Raw genomic sequence first — 22,890 nt, 5'->3', positions numbered from 1 at the left:
TCCAAACAGATGTCTCAGCCCCGGGGACACGTGTTCAAACCTGGTGAGGCCACCTTCGTGCTGCGCACCTGAACACGCCACTGTATCAGCTCTGGGCCTCAGTTTCCCCATCTGTGGGCCAGGGATAGTAAGACCACCTGCTTCATGGGTTGGGGGAGGGATGGCAGTGTTCAGTAACACCCAGTGTGTCCCAAGAGCTCCCCAGATGTGACCTGGTGTTTTTATTAATGAGGCCTCTTAATGGCCCGCCTTGAGAGGGGTCGTTTTTGCCCTGTCGGGAATGTTCTAGATGCAACGGCTCCTGTCCTCGGACCCTGGTGAGGTTTGAACCCCCACGGTTGGTTTAGAAGGCCAGGCGTCCGGCCTCGGAGCTGCACACGTGTTTCCCTGAGGGTAAACAGACTCTGAGGGTGGCTTGGGGGGGCCGAGTCAGACCGTGGCCTTCCCGGGGCGCCGGCCCTGCTCCCCCACACGCCGGCCATCTTCTGTCCCGAGAGGCAGTTCATGTGCCACAAAGGCTCCGCTCCGAGCATGTAAGTGAGTGGTTCTCAGTATATTCACAGGGTCGTACGACCACCACCCGCTCTCCGTCTGCGTGGATCTGCTGTTCCGGGCACGTCACGTGGACGGAACCAGGCACCGCGTGGCCTTCTGTGTGGCTCAGCATCGCGGATAGCTCGGCCCTGCTTTCCGGGCCTGAATGCCTCCCGTGCACGGACGGGCCACACGCACACGTCCTGCTTTTCCCTCCCGAGAGTGCCCAGGGGCTCGCTTGTCCCACATCACGGGGGTCACTGCACACCCTTCGGCCCGTGGGACACGCTCCGGAGTAGTTCTGTGCTCTCTCTTCATTTGAAAACTAAAAATCCGATTTGTACCAATGCAGAAAACGGCTAAACCAATTTACATCTTTGAGGGCAGCTCAAAACAACGACACATGTTTTCTGCGAAGCCTCGGGCTTCTTGTCAAATTTGAAACGACGGCGATTTAAAGTGCCTGACTTTCTGGATTCTTCTCAGCAGAAAGCGCGGTTTCCAGCCTATGGTGGAAGCAGGTGGAGGGAGGGAGAGAGCAGCACCGGGAGGGGGGAAGCTGCATAGCTCAGAGAGCCGCCAGGTGGGGGCCGTGCCCACGTGGAGCTGGGGAGGCCACGCAAGGGACAGCGAGCTCCTCTCCCGGCTGCTGCGGCCGCGGGCGGGGACGCACTGCCTTCTGTGGCGCTGGGCAGGGCACGGCTCTCGGGGCCGCGGGGCCACACGTGTTCCCGGCCAGCCCTGCACGGGAGGCGCTCCGCTGGGGCCGGGGCCTGGCGTGGGCGGTGGGTTCTGAGCGAGACCCAGTCGGATGCGCTGAGATAGTGTCCTCAGCATCTCGTCCAAGCAGTGAGTCAGCCTGGACCGGACAGGGCTTTGGGAGGACGACCAGCCACGTATACAGCATGGGGAGCTGTGTCGTTACACACGTGTGCACGCACACAACATGCATGCACGCGTGTGGGCAGACGCACCTGCATACCTCACACATGCACACGTGCACACGTATCACACACACGTGCGTACCACAGACGTGCACACAGATGTGCATAGACGTGTGTACCACAGACGTGCACACACACAGGCAAGTTTCGGCCCCAGGAGAGCTTCCCTCCATCCCGGCCCGGCCCCCTCCCCGGGTCCTCGGGGCCAGACGAAGGCCTCTCCCGCCAGACCCGTGCCCGGCCACGCCCGGGTCTCTCGGTCCTCCCTGCTTCTACGACGTTCCCGTTGTTTCTTGCAATCCCACAATCTGGGGAGGCAGGAGAGGACAGTCCAGTCTGAAAACTGCTTGTTCGCAGGGACCGGAGGCTGGTGCGGGAGTTTTCACTTCCCACCTTGGAGGTGCCCGGGCCCACCTTGGGGAGACAGCCAGGGCTCAGCCCCAGACGCTGGGACACACCCTGTGACGTGTTTCCCCACACCTGTCTCCCCCCCCCCCCCCCCCCCCCCACCGCCCAGGGCCCGAGACTCACGAATACTGGCCACCACTCACAACCGCGTGCCTGTTTTCCTACCGACAGTGACTGTGCCTTTCTTCGTGACGGCACAGACCCGTCTCAGGTCACGATGAAGGACACATCCTTGCCCTGCTTTGCAACGTAGCGTCAGGGCTGTGTTACGGTACGGGGCCATCTTCTAGGGCTGCCAGAACAAAATACCAGGGGCTGGGGCTTAATCAGCAGAACGTTTGCGAAGGTTCCAGAGCCTGGAAGTCCTAGATCAAGCTGTCAGCAGCTTTGGCTTCTCCCGAGCTCTCTCCTTGGCTCGCAAATGCCCGTGTCCCTGGTGTCCCTTCCTGTTCTTATGGACCTATCGGATCGGGGTCGCCCTTGGGACCCCAGGTAACCTTAATTACCTCCTCAAAGATACCTCCTGTCTTGAAATAGTCATGCTGAGGATGAGGGCTTCAACATGGATTTAGGGTCCGGGGGGGGCACCATTCGGTCCACAGCACACACAGACCCTGACCTCAAGAAATCCCACGTCTGAACTGGAGAGCTGAAATGAGCATCCAGTGCATCAAGGGAGGGCACGGATGGCAAAAATCAGTGTCAAAACATGCCCTTAAATGCTTGCTAAGCGTCTGTAGGAACCCTAACCACATACCAGAAATAAAAATGTTCAAAAGTGAACTCATCACCGCAGGGCATTCCTCTGCCGTTGAAGCAGGTGAAGCCTTCATTCTCCCCCTGTATCGGTCAGGAGGCAGTAGGGCGAGAGGCAGTAACAAACAGCCCCAGTTCTCACCATCATTCAGAGCCTCGGGCCGGTGAAGCAGCTACCGTCGGAATAATTCTGGCCGCTCTGCCTCAGGAACGGAGAGCCCATCCCTCCGTGAAGGCGGGGAATCGCTCTAGTCCAGGAGTGACACACGCCGTGCCAGCTCACAACTGACTGGCCAGATTCGTCACACGGGCTCCCAGCAACCACACAGGCTCTGTGCAGGAAACACAGTTTCATGATGTGTCCGAGGTGGCCAGAGGCCAGAAGGCGAGGGGTCTGTAGCTTTGTGCACACGAGTCAGCCTCGTGGGACCCTCTGCAGGGCAGAGTGGGTCTGGAGGGACCCCCAGAAGACACTTGGCGTGTGACCTACACCCCGACACGTCTCCAGCTGGGCCCCCCGGCCTGTGCTGCCTCCCTGGCCACAATTCAAATAGGGACCCTGGACTCGGTCTGAGTCCCTGACACCTGACGCTTCCTGCCCCCATTTGGAATCCCAGTGACGGGTAATTCTCTGCTCCCGTGGTTTATGCCATTGGCTGGAGAGACCCGTCCAATGTCCACCCAGAGTCTGAATCTTGCTGTGATTCAGCCCAGGGATGGGACGTGTCGGGGAGAGGATCGTGGGCATGTGTGTGTGCGTGCGCACCTGCAGTGACCGTTAGGAAGCTAATCACAATTAGTCCACGAGGGAGTTCGCTGCCTTAATGAAGCCATTAGCCAAAGACCATTCTGAGAGAGAAAATGTAAAGTCTGAACTCTGAGTGCATTACCTGTAATGAACCTGAAAATGGACTTGGGGAATTTCCGCGGTATTCTTAGCATCCGTAATAGCCGGTGGGCGAGCCGCCAGATCGCGGCCCCAGCTCCCGGGAATCCTGCGGACCCAGGAGAAGACCCGGCAGAGGCTTATTTAAGGGCTGGCTTCTGGGTACAAGCATCAGAGAGAGGCTGGGGCTCCACTTAGAACGGATGACTCTTTCAGCTGTGCTCCTGTCTAATGCAAAAGGTCATTTCTGTGTCAGTTGCTTCTCTGGAGAAAGAAGCGAGAAAAATCTCTTTCCTTCCAACTCCCGCTTCAAAGTGGGGCCGTGCTTCTGGAGAGGGACTTCGAGAGAAGTTGGCCCAGAGGGAAAAGGTGTTAATAGAGGTAGGGAAGCGTTACGAAAGCGCGAGCCCGTAGTGCCCACAGACTCAAAAGAGAAGGCACTTTCTTTATCACTTTGAAAATCACTACATGTGACGCTAATCATTTTGCTTGAAGTCAGGAAGGACACGGTGAACCGAGGTCCCCATAGCTGCGATGGAGTGGGCTCTCCAGGGCAGGACAGGAAGAGCCTTTGGTCTGCATAAAAGTCTGCAAAAAGATCCCAGCGGTCTGGTGCCCCTCACCAAGGTGTAGTGATCGTGGCCACCGGGGATTAAAAGTGACCTGACTCACTGGTGTCGTAGCGGAACGCCCGCCATTGCTCTTTGCCAGGCGGAACCTCTTGCTTCTTCTTCTGATGGTGGCCTTTCTCCTGTTGGACTCAGTCTTGGTAGGCTTGTGAATCAAAGGGGAACCATCCTCCCCGGGATAAGGGATGGCCATTTAACCCGACCAGACTCCCCCCACCCCACACCCAGGGAATTTAGATAGATCATCTACGGAGTGACTCGGGAGACAAATGGCCAAAGCCATTCACTGCACTCCACTCTGGAGATCCTGTCCCTTCCTGGCTTTCAGTGTCCTGCAAGCTGATCTGGGCCCTGCCTTTCAAGGCCCCTTTCAGCTTCTCCGTTAACTCTGGGAGTGGCCCAGGACCCAACGGGTAAGAACCTGCATTAGCCTCCTGTTGCCATACCAAATTAACAGCATGTCCTTATATTACAGTCCTGGACACCAGAAGTCAGAAATGAGCCTTTATGGAGCTGAATTCATGGTGTCAGCAGGGCTGTGTCCCTCTGGAGTACCTAGGGGAGGGTCTGTCTTTTTCCAGAAACTAGAAACCATCCACGTCTCTTGGGTCATGAGGACATCACTCTGACCTCTCCCTCTGTCCCTGCCTCACTCCTCTTCCTCTGACCCTCTTATAAGGACTTAGGATTCCATTGGGTCCTGCCCCCAGATAATCCAGGATAATCTGCCCTTCTTAAGATCCTTGACTTGACCACAACCGCAAAGTCCCCTAATACCGTGTAAGGGAAAAGACTCACTGGTTCTGGACCTTAGAACAGGGTGGGCCTCTGGGTGGGAAGGACTCACCCGATTCCATTTCTGTTGCCTACAACCAAAACCTAACTGGTACATAACTTCTACTCTCTCTCTACAAAAGAAGAATTAATAATTTTCGACTTTTGTAGTTGGAAACCAAGAAGGTGGCCGTAAATAAACGAAATTGTAATGTTCTTGGAAAATTCTTCCAAAGAATGGCCTTTTTTGCCCCAAATCCCAAAGTCAGTGCTATGGTGTTCTGTCCTAACAAACACAGCCTGGCAGATACTTGGGGAACTTCCCGCCTGTGTCCAAGAGCGCTGAGCATATCAGCCCCCTTGACCCAGCTCCGTCTGGTTCTTCTGGCAGGACACTGAGATTCTCAACACCGCCATACTCACAGGAAAGACCGTAGCCCTGCCCATCAAGGTGGTCTCTGTGGAGGAGAACAGTGCCGTGACGGATATCTCAGAGCTGGTGGAGTGCAAGTCCGCAGACGACGATGTCCTCAAGGTAAGCACCCCCGCTGATCAGTCACCTGGGTTGAAATGATGGGAACTGTTGGGGCACACCCCATTCACAAAGAGGGGTCAGCACCAGGAAGTATGAAGTCCAATCACACAACCACCCTTCCAGCTCCAAACCCAGTTTGGAGTGTGGTCCGCTTTGGAGCGTGGCTCAAACCCCAGATACTTCCAATAACCAAGCTGGTGACACGGCGGGTGAAGTGGTCAGGGCAGACGGGCACGCGCCACACTAGCTGGGCATCCGGAGTTCGGCTCCTGCTGATGTGGTCACCAGTAAACGTGAGATCAGTATCGCCATTCCTTCAAGAGAAGCCGCAAATTTGCGCTTTATGTAAAAGTCACGTGTTCGCAAATTTGGGATTTATGTAAAAGTCGCCCGTTTTTCAGTGTTGGCCACCAGTTGTAACTTTTTTTTAATGGGCAAAAAAATAAAATACATCTGCAATGTGAGTCTGGCCCGGGCAGCTGTCCAAACCTCTGTTCTGTTGGGCAGACCATGAACCGGGAGTCAACTCCAGCCCCCTGATCGTTGTGTAGATAAAGTTTTATTGGGACACGACGGCTCAAATCTATCTCTATACTGTCTGCGGTGGCTTTGGCACGACCACAGGAGCGTCAGGCAGTTGTGACCGAGACCATCTGGCCCGCAACTCTAAAATATTTGTTACTTTGCCCTCGCCAAGGAAAAGTTTGCCTAGAGCAACCCCTGCTGTGGAGTTTAAGTTTCGCGAGGGAACGACCCGAATTCTTGGTCTTTCCCACCACATTTGCTGGGATAATGTACTCACAGCGCTGGCTCCAGGGATAAGACAGCATAAGGGCTTTCCCAAGCCAGAAATGAAGCATCTGGTCTTTCTCCAGATGAGAAAGATCTCCAGGTCTTTATCCAGATGCATTGAGTCTTTATGTTTTCTTGTAGGTGTGTCTCTGGGATTACAAAAGATGTAATCTCCAGCATCTCAAGGAAGAGAGGCTTTTCCCCAATTCCCCCAAAAGTGATCTGTGGGCTAAGGGCAGCCCCAAAGCCACACACCCAAAAAGCCGGTGGCGGGAGGGGCGGGGATGAAGTTCTAAACCATACTGTTCAACATGACCACAAATGTGGGCCACACATGTCGTTTAAAATTCTCCGTCACGTTCATGAAAGGGAGAACAGGTGAAGGTAATTTTTTAGATGTCTGTGTTTAAGCCATTATATTAAAAACATTATCATCTCAACATGTGATCGATATAAAAATCATGAACGCGCTGTTTCGTACTCGGTGGGGCCCAGACACTCCAAATCTACGGAGAGCGTGTGTCTGTTACTTTTCCACGTCAGGGCTTCCTGGCCACCGTGGCAAGCGGCTTCCCCATTGGACCGCTAAGATCTGAATCCGGGGCAGGATTTTGCAACGTCGGCACTGTGCTGGTGTTTTGTGCCAGATAATTCTTTGTTAGGGGGCTGTCCTGTGAGACCGATTCCTGCCTCCTACCCCAATACATACATGCCTGTCACACGCTCTGAATGCTGACAACCAAAAATGTCTCCAGTCATTGCAAAATGTCCCCTGGTGGGCAAAATTTCTTCCACTGAGAACCGTGCTCTGTTTCTGGCTGAACAGTCACCCCACTTCCTTGTGGCCGAATCACCCCCACTTTGTTGGTGAGGCCGAGGTGGGGAGGAGTCTCTTGGTTGGAACTGGAGCCCTCCCTGCCCCAGCCCCCATCATGTACCGGATCCCTGGTGGCCATTGGTTTTCATTACTGGTCTGTGATGGGCACTGGGGAGGGCACCTGTCGGGATGAGCACTGGGTGTTGTATGGAAACCAATTTGACAGTAAATTGTATTTAATGTAAAAAAAAAAAAAAAAAAGAGCCAGGACCTCTGGGACACCTGGGTGGCTCAGTCGGTTAAGCATCCGACTCTTGGTTTGGACTCAGGTCATGATGCGATGACCATACAGAACCTGCTTGGGATTTTCTCTCTCTCTCTGCCTCTCCCTCACTTGCACTGTCTCTGTCTCTCTCAAAAATAAATAAATTAAAAAAGTGTTTTGTAAAGAGCCAGGACCCCTGATGACTTTTCTAGATGGATACGAAGGCCATCTGTTAGCCTGAGAAATCCCAGAACCAAGTTTTGCCGCAGTTGTGGGTAGAATCATCCTTAGCTGCTCGTCTATGAGTTTGTCACGGAGCCCATTACCAGTATTTCCAGAAACATAATCAGCGTCTTCAGAGAAACAAATGTGTTCGAACCAGAAATTGCCCCTGGAATGAATTTGGAGCAGGCTGCCCCTGGCTGTTGACAAAGCCGCGTGACATCCTGCACTCAAACTCAGTCCCCAGGGCCCCGATTCAGCCGGTGGTTTGGGGTCTGGCGGGGTCGGCGATGCTCGCAGAGCCGGTCTGTCACAGCGTGGGGTTCCGCGGAGAGGACATGGGGCGGGGACGTGTAGTCAGTGTCTCCCCTGCAGCAGCTGTGTGCAGGGCTAGACTGGGATGGCCCTGAGTTCCGCAAAGGGCTGGAGACTCCGACATCCACGCCGCGTGCACGCCGACGAGCCAGCCTGCGCAGTTTGCGGGCGGAAGACGCGGCTCCTGGTCAGGGACGTAGGGCATCCAGGGAGTTAGCGCCTTCCCGCACCAGATGCCTGAGCGCCTCTCCCCACAGGGTCATGCCACGGGCCATGCCGGGATACCTGCATACATAGGCTGTAAGGAGCCCTGGGCTTAGGGGACCTGAGTCCTTTATAAAAGGCACATTATGGGCTGAACGTTGGTGTCCCCCCCAAATTCATACGTTGAACCCTTCATCCCCCCCCCCCCCCATGTGATGGCGTGAGGAGGTAGCACCTTCGGGGGTGATTAGGTTTGGATGAGGTCGTGAGGGTCGGGCCCCTGTGGTGGGATTGGTGTTCTCGGGAACAGAGGAAGCCACGAGAGGTCGCTCGTAGACGGCGGTGTGAGGTCACAGCAAGAGGGCAGCTGTTGGCAAGCCAGGAGGAGGGCTGGGCCGCAGAGCCGGTCTGTGCTGGCACCTTGATGGGGGACGTCCAGCTTCCGGAACCGTGAGGGACAGAGTCTCCTGCGTGAGCCGCCCAGTCTGTGGGGTTCTGTCCGAGCAGGGCCAGGCAGACAGGGGCACAAAGCCCGCTTGCCTCCTCTGCCCCGGAGAGAGATGGCGCCCCTGTTCTGTTTTGCCACAAGCATGCCCGCCTCTGCTCGACAAGGGAGCACCGGGGCTGTTCGCGAGACGAACATCCGTGACAAGACCATTCAGACAACGGCAGCCGAGGCTTTGTAGGGTGCCGGAAGTTCAAGGGCGCCGTGGGGAGTTTCTTCCAAAACGTTCTTGCTTTGCCTTTCCGGGCTCCGCGGTCTTGGGCAGCTCACACGTTCCGTCCGCCTCCAGGTCTCCTTCGGAAAGTGGGGACAGTCACGGTGCGTGATTCAAAAGGCCGTTGTAAGGACTACCAGGTTTTATTAATCCAGTGAAGACTTGACCTAGTGGCCAACACGTGGAAAGGACTGGACTCTGACCCCGGTTGGCTCGGGCAGTCCCCTCGATAGCCCCGTGCGGTCGGTCAGGGGCTGCAGACAGAGCGCCCACAGGTATAATGTGTGTGGTGTGCAGAGTATGGCTTGAGAAAATCAGAATTTCCACCTATTTCAAGTGTGCAGCCCAACGATATTTAAGTAAACTTACTGGGTTGGGCAACCATCACTGTGACCCAGTTTTAGAATATTTTTGTCACCCATTTACCGTTAATCCCATTCCCACCCGTAGCCCTGGGCAACCGCTAATCTACTTTCTGTCTCTACAGATTTGCCTTTTTTTGGACATTTCACATAAATGGAATCCTACAATATGTGGTCTCTTATTAAAACAGTTCGGTGATCATTTCTTACACGTCTCTTGACACATCTAGGTATAGCCGCATGTACAGACAATTTTTTAAAAGATGGGATCATGTCAAACGTTTTTTAGCCGCAGTTTTTTAACTGGCAAAGCTACACACACACACACACACACACACACCTGCCAGCCAGCCTTCCTCCACGATGGTGTGATCGCACACGTAGCTCGAACACACAGATAAGGATCGAACACACAGAACACATAGCATCCACACCGTTGTGCCTGCCCCCTTCTCGCGCCCTGCGATGCCGCCCGAGAGCCCCGGCTGGTGGGGGTTCGGGAACGGAGGCACCACAGGAGCCGAGGGGTCCGGTGTGCTGTGTGCTCAGCGTGTGGGTTTGCAGGCGTCAGACTGTGAGTGCGGGAGGCCGTGGGACATCCACGAACGTCTGTGCGGGTTTCCTTGGCGGGGGAGGAAGACCAGTGTCCCGAGAGGGTCAGGGATTTGCTGTCGGGCAATAGCGGAGGAGACCGCATGCCGTGGACAAGCCCCCCCGGCTCCCCGCACCCACGGAGTGCTTTTGCCCACATTTGTGCACACGTCAGCACCTCCGGCATAAGGCCGTGTCCTGTAGCCGAGGGCAGGGCATAGGACGCTCTGCAGAGGCATCTTGCTCGTGGTTCTCGAGGTGGCGGTCTCTTAACGGTGTGGTTGAATCACACGCTGGTGTCTAGGTCCCCTTCTGGTAAGAATGACAGGTGATGATGAGGCACACGGGGGGCGGGGCTGGAGAAGGCCCGGGGTGAGGGACGCTCTGGATGGAGCGGAGTCTGAAAAGGACACATCTGGGCCACTTGGCAGGGAGACGACAACTGTCAGTGCCCACTGTAACCCTGTCCCCCCACTTGCACCGTGCCGTCCGCGTACCCTCTCATCCTTAGGACGAGACACCGGGGCACCCCACCTCCTGAGTAACCCCCACCCCGGCCTGCTGCCCTCCTGTGCCTTCCCCGGGGGCTCCTGGGGTCACAGGTGGCGAGGCCCCGCCCACAACAGGCTGGCAATGCCGAGATTCCGGGCATCGTTAGCCAAAGTCCCTTTATTGGATTTCCAGGGCCGACCTCCAGGGCCCGGCCCGGCTGCTGGCCCTGGTACACAGCTAAAGGGGATGCGAGTGGGCGGCCAGCTGCCCAGCTCTCCCGGTGACGAGTGCCTGTGATGGCTCCTGTACGTGCAGGACGACCCTGCTGGGGCAGAGGCCTCGGTTTCCCATGGGCGCTGCTCCTGGGGCCCGAAACGTCCTCTCTCTTGCATGTGCTGTTGGTTCCAAGAGCTGAGTCCAGGGGGAGCTGGGCTCTTAGCAGCAGCCCGAAGTCGTTGGTCTGCGAGGCCCTGGGGTGGCGCCCCTCGCCCAGGGGAACGTGGGCAGGGTTTCCGTGGGGGGAAGAGTGCTCCCCACCGTGCTCCTCGCACCCAAGGGCTCTGGGAGAAGCATCTTCAGCCCCAAGAGCCACTGGGTTCTGGGTGAAAGCAAACCAAGGGCCGCAAGGAAGTTTCTGGAACGCAGGGGCCCTTGCTGCCCACGTCCCCAGTGTGGGTCAGGTGCACACCCACTGCCGGCCTCTTCCTCCAGCTCCGGTTCTGTCCGCTGCAAAACCGCGAGACAGAGTTTTAACACACTTGTGCAGGCAGAGCAGGTGGCATGGTGTGTTCATGGTAGCGTCTCCTGCATCCAGGGCAGACCCAGGGCCCCCCAGGGGACATGGGGCGACGTTCGGAGACCTTTGGGATGGTAGTGACTCAGACAGAGGGGCTACTGGAGTCTGGTGGCTGAAGTCCAAGGGTGCTGCCAAGGGTCCAGATCCCAAAGAATCATCCGGGCCCCGATGTCGATGGCCCCGGACCATCCAGGACCTTCGGGTTTTACCATCAGAATTTGGTTTTCTTCTAAGAGAAGCAGGATGCTGCAGGATACCCTCATTTGGATTTCAAGGAGCTCTCTCCGGCAACGCTGGGGTCAACGCTATGATGAGTTCATTTTACAGATAAGGAGGCTGAGGCCCAGAGAGGTCAAGCGACTTGCCCAAGGCCACACAGCCAGAAGACGGAAGATCCAAGATTGCAACCCAGGTCTGCCTGATCCCCGGCCCGGCGCACACGGTCTGAGGCATGTCTCCCAGCCAGATGTGAAGATTTGCCTCAAGCTGCACGGTGCAATATGGCCTCTGCGTACCATGTGTGGCTATTTAAGTTGGTTAAATCGAGTAAAGTGGAATTTGCAGGTGCCCAGTTGGGCTGTTGACACGTGGCCAGCGTCTCCTGCTGGACGGCACCCATACAGGACGTTCCCAACGTCACAGAAAGCTCTAAAACCGACCCGGAGCCTTCGACTGGTAGGAGCCGTGCCGTGCGCTCACTCCTACGAGGGCATGATGGACAGAAATAGATGCCCGGGACTGGCCGGCGGAGATCAGGTGGCTCCGAGCCTCTGTCTGACGCTGCAAAGAAGAGCCTGTTCTAATAAAAGACGTTTGCAAAAGATAAGGTCGTTTATTTGCGAGTTAGATTTTAGTGGAGTCCAGGGAGGCTCCGTCCGCATTTGCCTAACGAGCCACAGGGGTTTCAAAGCACCAGGAATCCTGCAGCTGGGAGGGAGTGGCCTTTGCACTGATGAGACGTTTCTGGCCAGCTCCGTGAAGCGTGGGGGACAGAAGTCCGGGTCGGAGCCACGTGGCTGGCTCGCCTCGGGAGGGTTGGGTCTGGGTAGCAGCTCTCCCGTGCTGGCTTCCTCTGCCGGGTACGAAACGTCCTCTCCCTCTGGCCGCTCTGCTGAAATCAGTCTGAAAACAGGGGTTTGGTCTCAGGCAGCACTGAAGCCTGCCCAGTGGTCCATCATGACTTCCTCAAGGGTGATGTGCTTGTTGAGTGACTCAGACTCTCAAATTGGCTTCGTAAGTCAGGGGAGAAACTGTCTCGTGCACGGAGCTTCGGGGGCAGATGCTGGTCTCTGCATCTAAAGCTCTGTCTCGGCTTGTGCAGGTGTCATTCTGAGCCCCCATATGGCGGGCCCCGGAGCCGGAGGTCCTCAGCCTCCCAGGTTCAAGCGCAGCGGAGATCAGCTGCTACCTCGGCTCGGTCAAAAATCCAACGACTTCCTGTCACTGAGGTCAAGACCTACCCAAGCACAGGGACCGAGCGTGTGGATCAGCAGAGGCTCCCCTGAGAATATTTTTGAAACTCTTGCCGAAAATGAAACGAGTAGATGTCGGGGCAGCAAAAATAACGGACGTCCCTGGTGTGTGAGCTGGAACCTAGGTTACTCCTGTTTGCTCCCTCTTCCTCCCATGAAGCGCTGCCCTTAGAGGATTAATAATGTCGGGCAGTGTCAGCCCATGACCGTCGTGCCTTTTTAGTGGTGCCTCATCGTGTCCTCTTGCTGGGATGCGGTGGAAAGATGCGGTGTGTGCCCACGGGTGATGCCCGGCACGGCTCTGCCCCTCGTATCCGAGACCGTGATTTTCGTTCACAGACAACGTCACCCAAACTGAATTAAGCCGAAAAGGGAAATTGTTGGCTCCTCTATCCAAACAGGAAGGGATTCCTGGCTTCAGGAGTGGCTGGATCCAGGGGCTCAGCATTTTTACGTCTCTGTCTCTTGGCTCGGTATCCTTTGTGCCGGCTGAATTCTCGGACAAGTTGTTCTAGGTCAGGATGGCTGCAAATGGCTGCAAAACCCTGTTTTCACATGTAGAATTTCAGCAGAAATGAGCAAATGCCTTTGGCCCAGCCTGAAAAGCTCCTGAGATCCCCTCTGTCTGCACTAGCTTAGCTCATGTGCTCAACCCTGCAGCCAGGAGCTGGGACCAGAAGGATGTGAGGCTCTGCTTGGATTAGGACATGGTCACATGACCCTCCTCTTGAGGCTGGAGGCGGGGCTTCATCCAAACCTCCAGATGGACCAGCAGGAGGGGACCATCCCCTAATGAAACAGGGGCTGAGGACAAAGACAGGTGCCTAGAGAGGGTTCCCTCCCCTCCCATCCCCTTACTCCTCGCCATCCAACCTTTCCGTGCCCCGGGACCGTCCTTCCATTTCTTAATTTGGCCAGGGTTATAAAAAAGGGCCTTTCCAGCCCGGCCCAGGGGTGGTTTTGCCTCCTTAATTTTTCTTGGTGACATCAGCCAAAGCACTAACCTGCCCTGACGGAGCCAGAGAACAAGAGGGGGCAGTGGAGTCTGAATTCTCTGGAATCTTCCGGCAGGTCTGTGCGCCGAGCTCTCCCAGGGGGACACGGCCCTGCCTTTGCCTGTGAAAGCCCCTGGATAGTTGTCCAGGAATGGACACTTGGTGTGCAGAAGGCTTAAACGAGCTGATCCCAACTCAGAAGAGGAAAACGAGGACCGGATGAAAACACCTGGCAGATGAATACAGCAGACTCGCTTGAAACTCGGACACACTGGCCTTCCAGCTTCATCTGGCCCCCGAGCTCCCAGAGGGGACACAGGTGTGGTCACGGCCACCCCTCCCCAGATTCCCCATCCATCGTGTGGCTGGATTGTTTCCATCCTGGCTGCCTGGGTCCCCCCGTGATTAAACCCTCTGCTCCTCCCTCCCAGTGACAGAGGTGACAGCACGGAGTTCAGGCGATGGCTGCTGCTTCCGTCCCCGGGCAGCTCCTCCAGGCCTGGGGGCTCGAAGAGAAGCCGTGTGGCCCTCCTGTCATCACGGGACTGCTCCGCGCCTCGGGTCCCGCATCCCAGGATTTTCGGGTCCCAGGTGACATCACCATCTGCCCAACCCTCCACAGATTCCCCGTTTGCTAAGAGGATAGAGACTAAATTAAACCTTCTTGGCACACACGGGTCCACACGTGTGATGGGAACTGTGTCCGAGGCAGGTGCAGTGCTTAGCTGGACCACGGCGATCTCTTCACGGTGCGTACAAATATCAGAACGTCAAGGCATCCGTCTCAAACACCTAGGACTTGGATGCGGCCAAAATGCCTCAGTAGCGTCTCAAAGAAAATCAAAGAAGGCTTCTTCCTTCAGGGAACACTATGTTAGTCCTAATGTGCCAAGGTGACAAACATTCAGCTCTGCTCTTAAAATCACACGAGTTAGGGGCTCCTCGGTTGGTTGAGCCGCCGACTCTTGATTTCGGCTCAGGTCATGATCTCACAGTCCACGAGTTCGAGCCCCGCGTCGGGCCCTGTGCTGACAGCTCAGAGCCTGGAGCCTGCTTCGGATTGTGTCTCCCTCTCTCTCTCTGCCCCTCCCCTGCTCACGCTCTCTCTCTCTCTCTCTCTCTCTCTCTCTCTCAAATAAACATTAAAAAATCTAAAATCACACGAGTTATCGTGCTTGAGTACGTGAGAGCAACTTCTCAAAAGACAAGGAAAGGAATCGAGTGTACTAAGTCTCCTGCCTGTGAGCGCCTTGGAACGCAGACCTCACGGAGGGCGGACCGTGTCATCTCAGACCTCAGGAAGTGTCTTTATAGCCATTGTTCTTTTTAATTCAAAAGTGGAAGAGTTAAGGTAACTTTTCACCGATTACGTTGGCAAAGATCATCAAAAAACAGAAAAGAGGAGCGTTTCTGGAGCCAGACAACTGCTTTCACATGCAAATCCGAGTGCTACTGGCTGTGTGACCTTGGGCAAGCGGCTCAGCCTCTCTGTGCCCCAGTCTCCTCGCCTGTAAGGTGGCTTGTGTGGGGACAAAAGCACATGTGCGTTCAGAGCAGAATCTGGCATACAGAAGGCACTTAATCCGTGCTAGCTCTTCTCATCGGCTCTCTCCTCCTGGGACCTTCTTCCCCCGGGTGTCCAGGGTTTCCACCTTCCGCCAGGCAGGACTCTGTCTGAACGTCACCTCCCGAGAGGTCTTCCTGTGCGTGTTCTCCGTCCTTAGCGGGTCCTTAGGTCATCATGCTCTCGGTGTGTGTCACCTGCGGTTAGTTCTTTGTTTGCTTGTTCTCATCTGTGGCCATAATGTGTGCACGAAATGTAACTTCCTGAGAGGGGTCTCTTGCCTCCCTCTTCCCGTGTCCAGCACCTGCGAACGTGCCTGGAGCAGAGCAGGGGCACGGGAGGAGTGCGGGGTCCCCTTCGCTCCCTGAGCCCGAGTGCCCTGGCCAGTGTCACGGCCTGGCCCCCCGGTGTCTCTTCCCGGCCTCCCTTCCCAGCCTCCCATCCTAGCCTCCTTCCCCAACCTCCCTTCTTGGCCTCCCTTCCCAGCCTCTTCTCCTGGCTTCCCTTCCTACCCTCCCCCTCTGGCCTCCTTTCCAAGCCTCCCCTCTCTGTCTCCCTTCTCAGCTTCCTTTTCTGGCCTGGAACCTCCAACCTCCCAATTTCCCCTCCCAACCTCCCTTCCCAATTTCCCTTCCCAGCCTCCCCTCCTGGCCGCCTTCTCCACCTCCCCGCCCGGCCTCCCCCACCCCGGCCAAGCCTGGCCCAGCACAGCCACCTGCACGGGGACAGGATTCCCGAGCCAAGACTGTGTGCCGTTTCCATGTCTTGGCAGCTCTCCGCCCTGTCGGCTGGGTGAAGTGCGGTTTATCGCTGCACGGATTTCTGCGGCCGTGGGAATCCCGTTTGGCAACCACAGCAAGGGGCAGGAAGGGGAAGGAAGGGAGGTGTGCAGGCCTCGCCTCAGAAATGCTGGCCAGCGCCAGCCCCTGCCGGTCCCCTCTCCTCGTCCTTCCTGAAATGTGCCGCTTCGGGCGCTGGGGGGGAGGGGCGACTGCGCCCCGATGCCAGATGGGCGGCAAGGTGTGTGGGAGAGGGGACACGGGGAAAGGAGAGGGGCCCTAATCCCCAAGGCTGGGTGCAGGCAACACCTCCACTCCAGGAAGAGAGGCGCTCCATGGAGGCTTCCGGAAACCGCTGCGCCCTTCCTAAACCTGGAAGCAGGGCTCCCCCGGTCTTCCCCTCACAGCCCTTCAGCAGCCTCTCGGCTGCCTGGGGATGAGACCCAAAAGGATAAGACGGGGCTGCCGGGAGTGGAGACAAGACAGGACGGAACACGGAAGTCCCCGAGAGTTCCAGGCAGGTGCGGCGGCACCCGAGCTCTCCCCAGAATAACTCGGGCCGCTGTGCTGTGTGACCGATGACCCCGGCATTCACCTGTTGAAGGAGTGACCCTTATTCTCGCTCACGCGTTTACAGGTCATCTGGTGGTCTGCGGGCTCAGCTGGGCGGCCCCTCCCTGCAGGGGGGGGGGGGCTAGCATGGGCCCCATGGGGCTCGTTCCAGGGTGAGTCTGAGGTAGCAGCTACTTCTGGGGAAGCGCCTCGTGGCAAAGTGCGCAAAGACTGCCCGAAACACGCGGCAGCTCTGAGGCCTGGGCTGGGACCGGTCGGCTGTCGCTTCTGTTCACATGCTCCTGGCCAAAGCCAGTCACGTGGCCGGGTCCACCATCAGCGGGAAGGGGAATCCACGCACAGTAGGAAAGAGGGAAGAATCAAGACCGAACAGCCTCATCACCACCGAGCCGGTGGGCATCGGGGTTGAGAGCAGAGCTCCGGGGTCTGCCTGGCTCACGGACTGCCTGCTGTGTGATGTTGGGCGAGTTACATCGCCTCTCTGTGCCTTCCTTTCCTCACTTGCAGCATGGATATGATTAAGAAGACAGAGTAGCTCCCTCGTGTGTCCACACGTGAGCCTGCACTGAGTGAGCTTAGTGAAAGAGCTTAGCATAAGCGCTCAGCAAATGCTGGCCGCAGAGCAAATGCTGTGACAGAGCACGCAATTACCAGTGAAAGCCCACCTCCTTGTGTGCACCTGTGTGTGCACCTGCGCGTGTGTGCACCTGGGTGTGTTCCTGTATGTGTGTGCACCTGTGTGTTCCTGTGTGTGTGTGCACCTGTGTGTGTTCCTGTGCATGTGTGCACCTGTGCATGTGTGCACCTGGGTGTGTTCCTGGGTGTGACTGCACCTATGTGTGCATCTGTGCATGCACCTGTGTGTTTTCCTTTACGTGCATGTACCTGTGTGTGTTCCTGTGTTTGTGTGCACCTGTGTGTTCCTGTGTGTCTGTGTGTGTGCACCTGTGCATGTGTGCACCTGTGCGTGTGTGCACCTGGGTGTGTTCCTGTGCGTGTGTGCACCTGTGCATGTGTGCACCTGGGTGTGTTCCTGGGTGTGCGTGCACCTATGTGTGCACCTGTGCGTGTGTGCACCTGTGTGTGTACCTGTGTGTTCCTGTGCGTGTGTGCACCTGTGTGTGCATCTGTGTGTTCCTGTGTGTGTGTGTACCTATGCATGCACCTGTGTGTTTTCCTGTACGTGCGTTTACCTGTGTGTGTTCCTGTGCGTGCATGCACCTGTGTGCGTTCCTGTGCGTGTGTGCACCTGTGTGTGTGTGCATCTGTGTGGCACCTATGTGTGTTCCTGTGCATGCGTGCACCTGTGCGTGTGTGCACGTGTGCATGTGTGCACCTGGGTGTGTTCCTGGGTGTGCATGCACCTATGTGTGCACCTGTGCGTGTGTGCACCTGTGCATGCACCTGTGTGTTTTCCTGTACGTGTGTGCACCTGTGTGTTCCTGTGTGTGTGTGCACCTGTGTGTGTTCCTGTGCGTGTGTGCACCTGTGCATGTACCTGTGTGTGTTCCTGTGTGTGCATGCACCTGTGTGCGTTCCTGTGTGTGTGTGTGCACCTGGGTGTGTTCCTGTGTGTGTGTGTACCTGTGCATGTGTGCACCTGGGTGTGTTCCTGGGTGTGACTGCACCTATGTGTGCACCTGTGCATGCACCTGTGTGTTTTCCTTTACGTGCATGTACCTGTGTGTGTTCCTGTGTGTGTGTCCACCTGTGTGTTTCTGTGTGTGTGTGCACCTGTGCATGTGTGCACCTGTGCGTGTGTGCACCTGGGTGTGTTCCTGTGCGTGTGTGCACCTGTGCATGTGTGCACCTGGGTGTGTTCCTGGGTGTGTGTGCACCTATGTGTGCACCTGTGCGTGTGTGCACCTGTGTGTGTACCTGTGTGTTCCTGTGCGTGTGTGCACCTGTGTGTGTTCCTGTGTGTGTGCACCTGTGCGTGTACCTGTGTGTGTTCCTGTGTATGTGTGCACCTGTGTGTGCACCTGTGTGTTCCTGTGCGTGTGTGCACCTGTGCATGCACCTGTGTGTTTTCCTGTACGTGCGTGTACCTATGTGTGTTCCTGCGCGTGCATGCACCTGTGTGTGTTCCTGTGCGTGTGTGCACCTGTGTGTGTGTGCATCTGTGTGGCACCTATGTGTGTTCCTGTACATGCGTGTACCTGTGTGTGTTCCTGTGTATGTGTGCACCTGTGTGTGCACCTGTGTGTTCCTGTGCATGTGTGCACCTGTGCATGCACCTGTGTGTTTTCCTGTACGTGCGTGTACCTATGTGTGTTCCTGTGCGTGCATGCACCTGTGTGCGTTCCTGTGCATGCGTGCACCTGTGTGTGTGTGCATCTGTGTGGCACCTATGTGTGTTCCTGTGCATGCGTGCACCTGTGCGTGTGTGCATTTGTGTGTGCATGTACCTGCGTGTGCACCTGTGCGTATGTGCACCTGCGTGTATGCCTGTGTGTGCAAGCACCTATGTGTGCACCTGTGCGTGTGTGCACCTGTGTGTGTGCCTGTGTGCAGTGGGGGGTGGGGGGAGCTGGCAGCCCTGAGTGGCCGCTGGGGTAGGGAGTGTGTGGTGAGCCCCATACCTGAGCACCAGGTACTATTTTAGGCACTAGGGATACGACCCTGAACAAAACAGTCAGCAAATTTTGTTATCCTAGAGTTTGGGTTCTAGAGAGAGAGGACAAGTAATAACCACAATAAATAGGTAAAACATATGGTGTAAGGGAGGGCAATAAATGATAAAAGAGAAAAATAAAGCAAGGAAGGGGCTTGGGGGAGTTGCAATCCTAAGTACAAATGTCAGAGAAACGGGGTGTGTGCGTCTGGGAAGTTTGCGTCTGAGTAAGGCAGCGCCTCTCCACTCAGTGCTGCTGACGCTTGGGGTCTGCTGATCCTTTGTTGGGGGCCATCCTGTGCGGTGCGGGATGTCGAGCAGCACCGCTGGCTTCAACCACTAGAGGCCAAGTGCACACCTTCCAGCTGGGACAAGCCGTCCCCTGGTTGTGACAACCAGAAAGATCCCCAGGGACCGTCGGATGTCCCCTGGGGGACCCGCTGGCCCCTAGCTGAGAACCACTAGGCTGATGGGGTGTGGAAGGGCCAGCCGGGGCACAGGAAACAAACGAAGATGCATGGACAATGCGTGGGACGGATGGCAGGGGTGCATCAGGGAAGGGCCTGTACCCCTCTAAGGATTTGTCCAGAGTTAAAAGGGTTCTGTGATTCACACTCAGTTGTATGCGTGAGCCCCACATGAAGACAGTAACTTCCAAGTGGAGAAGAGCTCTCTGTGTTGGAAATGCCTGCTGGTCTCTTCAGATCCCTCTAACCTCTCCTCCTGCTCCGGGAGGCCAGTCTCTGTGGGGTCTGTACCAGGCCCCCGGTTCCCCGCGCACTGGGGCAGAGGGAGGCTCCAGCAGACAGGGGCGGAGCGGGGAGAGCGGTCTGTACTCTCATCCCTCTGGGCCCCTTCCAGCAAGCTTACAGGCTGACCACGGCGGCCTCGTCCACCAAGGTCCCCGCTCCCGGAGGCAGGCGCCTCTGATGGGGCAGTGCCCACGCTGTGCTCTGACACCTGCTCCTCCCCTGGCCTTTCCGGTGGTGGCCACACGCACCAGTGTCCTGGGGCTGCCGTGACAAATGACCACGGCTGGGGTGCCGAAAGCAATACTGTTCTCCCACAGTCCTGGAGGCCGGAAGGCTGAAAGCAGGGTGTGGTCAGGGCCCCGCTCCCTCTGAGGTGCCCGGGGGTCCGGGTCTCCCAGCTCCCGGTGGCTGTGGTCCTAGCTGCTCCTCGGCTCGTGGCCGCATCTCTCCGCGTCTCCCTGTGTCCCCACATCACCCCCGAGTGCTTGCGTCCACAGACTCCAGTCCTCCGTGGCCCACGCCCCAAGCTGGTAATGACCTCATTTCAGATGACATCTGCAGAGACCCTATTTCCAAACCGGGTTCATTCTGAGGTCCCGAGTGGGCGCGGATTTTGGAGGGTGCTCCTGAACCCCCTCCATCCCTGTATCTCGCCTGCTGCACCATCACCTGCGGGTCTCCTGGAGTCCTGTCTACACCTCTGTAAGGAGTCCCCTTGTCATGCTGTCCTCTGGGCTGCATGTAGCATCCATTCCCTGCCCGGGTTTGGACCCATCCAGCCCATGCAGGCAGGTTCACTGGGGACGGGCCAAGAGACTAAGGGCCGGGCCGCTCGTGAAGAGTATGTAGACGTGATCCCTCTCAGGCTCACTGGCCGGTGGCCTCTCAGCCCCTTCCTGTCCCTGCCCACCCGCCAGCAGGAACGGAGATGACCCAAGACCCACAGGGCACGAAGGGTGACTTCCAAGGCCGCAATCTTGGGATGCCGCCCGCGAAGGCAACACAGTCAAAGCCGTCTGCCGAATCCTGCAGCCTCCGTGCTCGCAGACCCTAGCCTTCATGCCACCACCCCACCGCGGCCAAGCCACAACCTCGGCGAGCCCCCGCTTTCTCATCTACAAAATGGGATCATGACTGCTGCCCGTAGCTCCAGAAGGGACCCACGTGAGGAAAGCACGTCGCAGATGTAAAACAAGGCATAGCTACTGCACAAGACCGTGCAGTATTTTATGTGAACACAGCAAAGTACACACGTATACTCAGGGAATGTACTCCCTTACACGTATAGGGAATGTAAATCTGATTTTTTTGTATCTGTGCTTAATTTCTGTTTCCAGCCCCCAGGCTCCTAAACGGAAAAAAAAAAAAAACCCACAACACTATGCCAGGAGTTTGATTTCTAAACATATTAAGTTTGAGATGCTAATTAGAGATCCAAATGGAGATGTTGAATAAGCCATTGGGTTCTGCAGGCAGGATGCTGGGAGTCATTAGCACCTAGGTGGTTTAAGTACATTATTACAGTAATGAGAGGAAGGTGTTCTAGACTGGATGTCTGGGTCCCCCCACTCCAGTTCCTAGGTTGAGACCCTAACCTGCAATGTGATGGTATGACAACGTGGGACTTTAGGGAGGGGACTGAGTCATGAGAGTGGAGCCCTCGTGGATGGAATTCGTGACCTTACACGAGAGACCCCGGAGCCCTCTCTCACCCCTTCCGCCAGGTGAGCACACGGCGATGAGACAGGATGGATTCTCACCAGACACATCCTCTGGGGCTTCCAGCCTCCAGAAGTGTGAGAAGCTGTGTCTGTTCTTGACCCCCAGCCCGTGGTATTCCCTTACCGCAGCCCGAATGGACCAAGACAGGAGATAGAAGATGCCGTGGAAACGGAAGAAGGCCAATCGCACTATTTGAAGGAGTGAGTCTCCATGCGTGGTCCCCAGATTTGGAACGTCAGCATCACCCAGGACCTTGATAGAGACGCAGAGGTGGGGGCCCCACCGGGATGTGAGACTCTGGGGGTGGGTCCAACAGTCTGTGTGTTGACCCACCCTCTTGACGCTCAAGTTTGAGAACCTGCTTGGCTACTTTCTCAGACAACAGTCGCGTTGGACGCCAATGTGCCCAGCAGATGGCTTTACTCTCCCCGTGGAAAGTGGTCCCCAAGTGGCTCCCAACGGAAAGGTGGCGTCACCGGGAAGTTGCCAAGGCCCAAATGACAACAGAAGATGCCAACTGACCATGTGCTGCTCAACCAGACCCATGCTGGCCCCTCCGGGTGCCAAGAGCAGACATCAGTGGCGGGTTCAGTGGCCATGATGTGTTCAAACTGGATACTTTAAAGGTCAGAGTGAGCAGAGGCCAGCGGGCAGCTTTCTCAGCGGGAGGCCCATCCACCATGAAAGATGAAAAAGAGTGTCAAACGAAGCCAAGGGACTGAAAAGATTCCTTTGGGTTTTCGGTTCCTTTTTTTTTTTTTGGCAGCTAAGCTGGCTCATTTTGCGATATTGTGGTTCTCACTTGTAGCCACTTAGGAGATGATGAATGCATCCCGAGACTTCCCCAGACATTTATGCCACCTGCAGGATTAGCAGTGACAATGGCTCTATCACGCACCGCGACTCGATACCCTTGGCGTTCCTCTTAATTATTTATATATTCTGGAGCAGCCGCGTTCCCTCCCACCAGAGCTCAGGAAGGTAATAAATGAGGAAAGTCAATGGTCTGTAAATTACAACATTGATTAAAGAAGTGATTACTGATACAACTCTTGCTTGGCTATTATGCTAATGGCCGCCCAGATCCAGGCGAGTCTGCTAATGGCGAGTCTGGGACGGCAACTGAAATTGGTTTCCACCCTTAATCAGTAGGTAAACATTTTTAAACCACTCTTGACCATGAGTGAGAAGACCCATCCGTGTGTTTCCTTCCCAGCTGCTCCTGCCACTGTCCCCAGCAGATGGAGGAAACTCTCTCAGCCCAGCCCTCACCAGCTGCCCTTCCAAACAGAAGTGAGAGCTGGGGATGAAAATTGGGCCCAGGGTAGCCATCCGTAGTTCCCAGAGGCTGGGGAAAGAGGGGTGATCGTGCAAGTTC

The 22,890-nt window shown here is 56.2% G+C and overlaps 1 protein-coding gene across 1 annotated transcript in view; it reads left to right on the top strand.

Annotated features, from left to right (window-relative positions):
• Positions 1–22,890, top strand: part of TMEM132C (transmembrane protein 132C) — a 306,676-nt gene that overhangs the window by 271,883 nt on the left and 11,903 nt on the right. Inside the window, exon 5 of the mRNA XM_060612060.3 lies at positions 5,323–5,466. Coding sequence (XP_060468043.3) covers positions 5,323–5,466 — 144 coding nt within the window. The remainder of the gene's footprint in view (positions 1–5,322; positions 5,467–22,890) is intronic.

This window comes from Panthera onca, chromosome D3 (assembly GCF_046562875.1).
Source record: "Panthera onca isolate mPanOnc1 chromosome D3, mPanOnc1 haplotype 2, whole genome shotgun sequence".
Lineage (NCBI taxonomy): Eukaryota > Metazoa > Chordata > Mammalia > Carnivora > Felidae > Panthera > Panthera onca.
The sequence above is the reverse complement of the archived record's forward strand: the minus strand, read 5'-3'. Positions and strand labels throughout refer to the sequence as shown.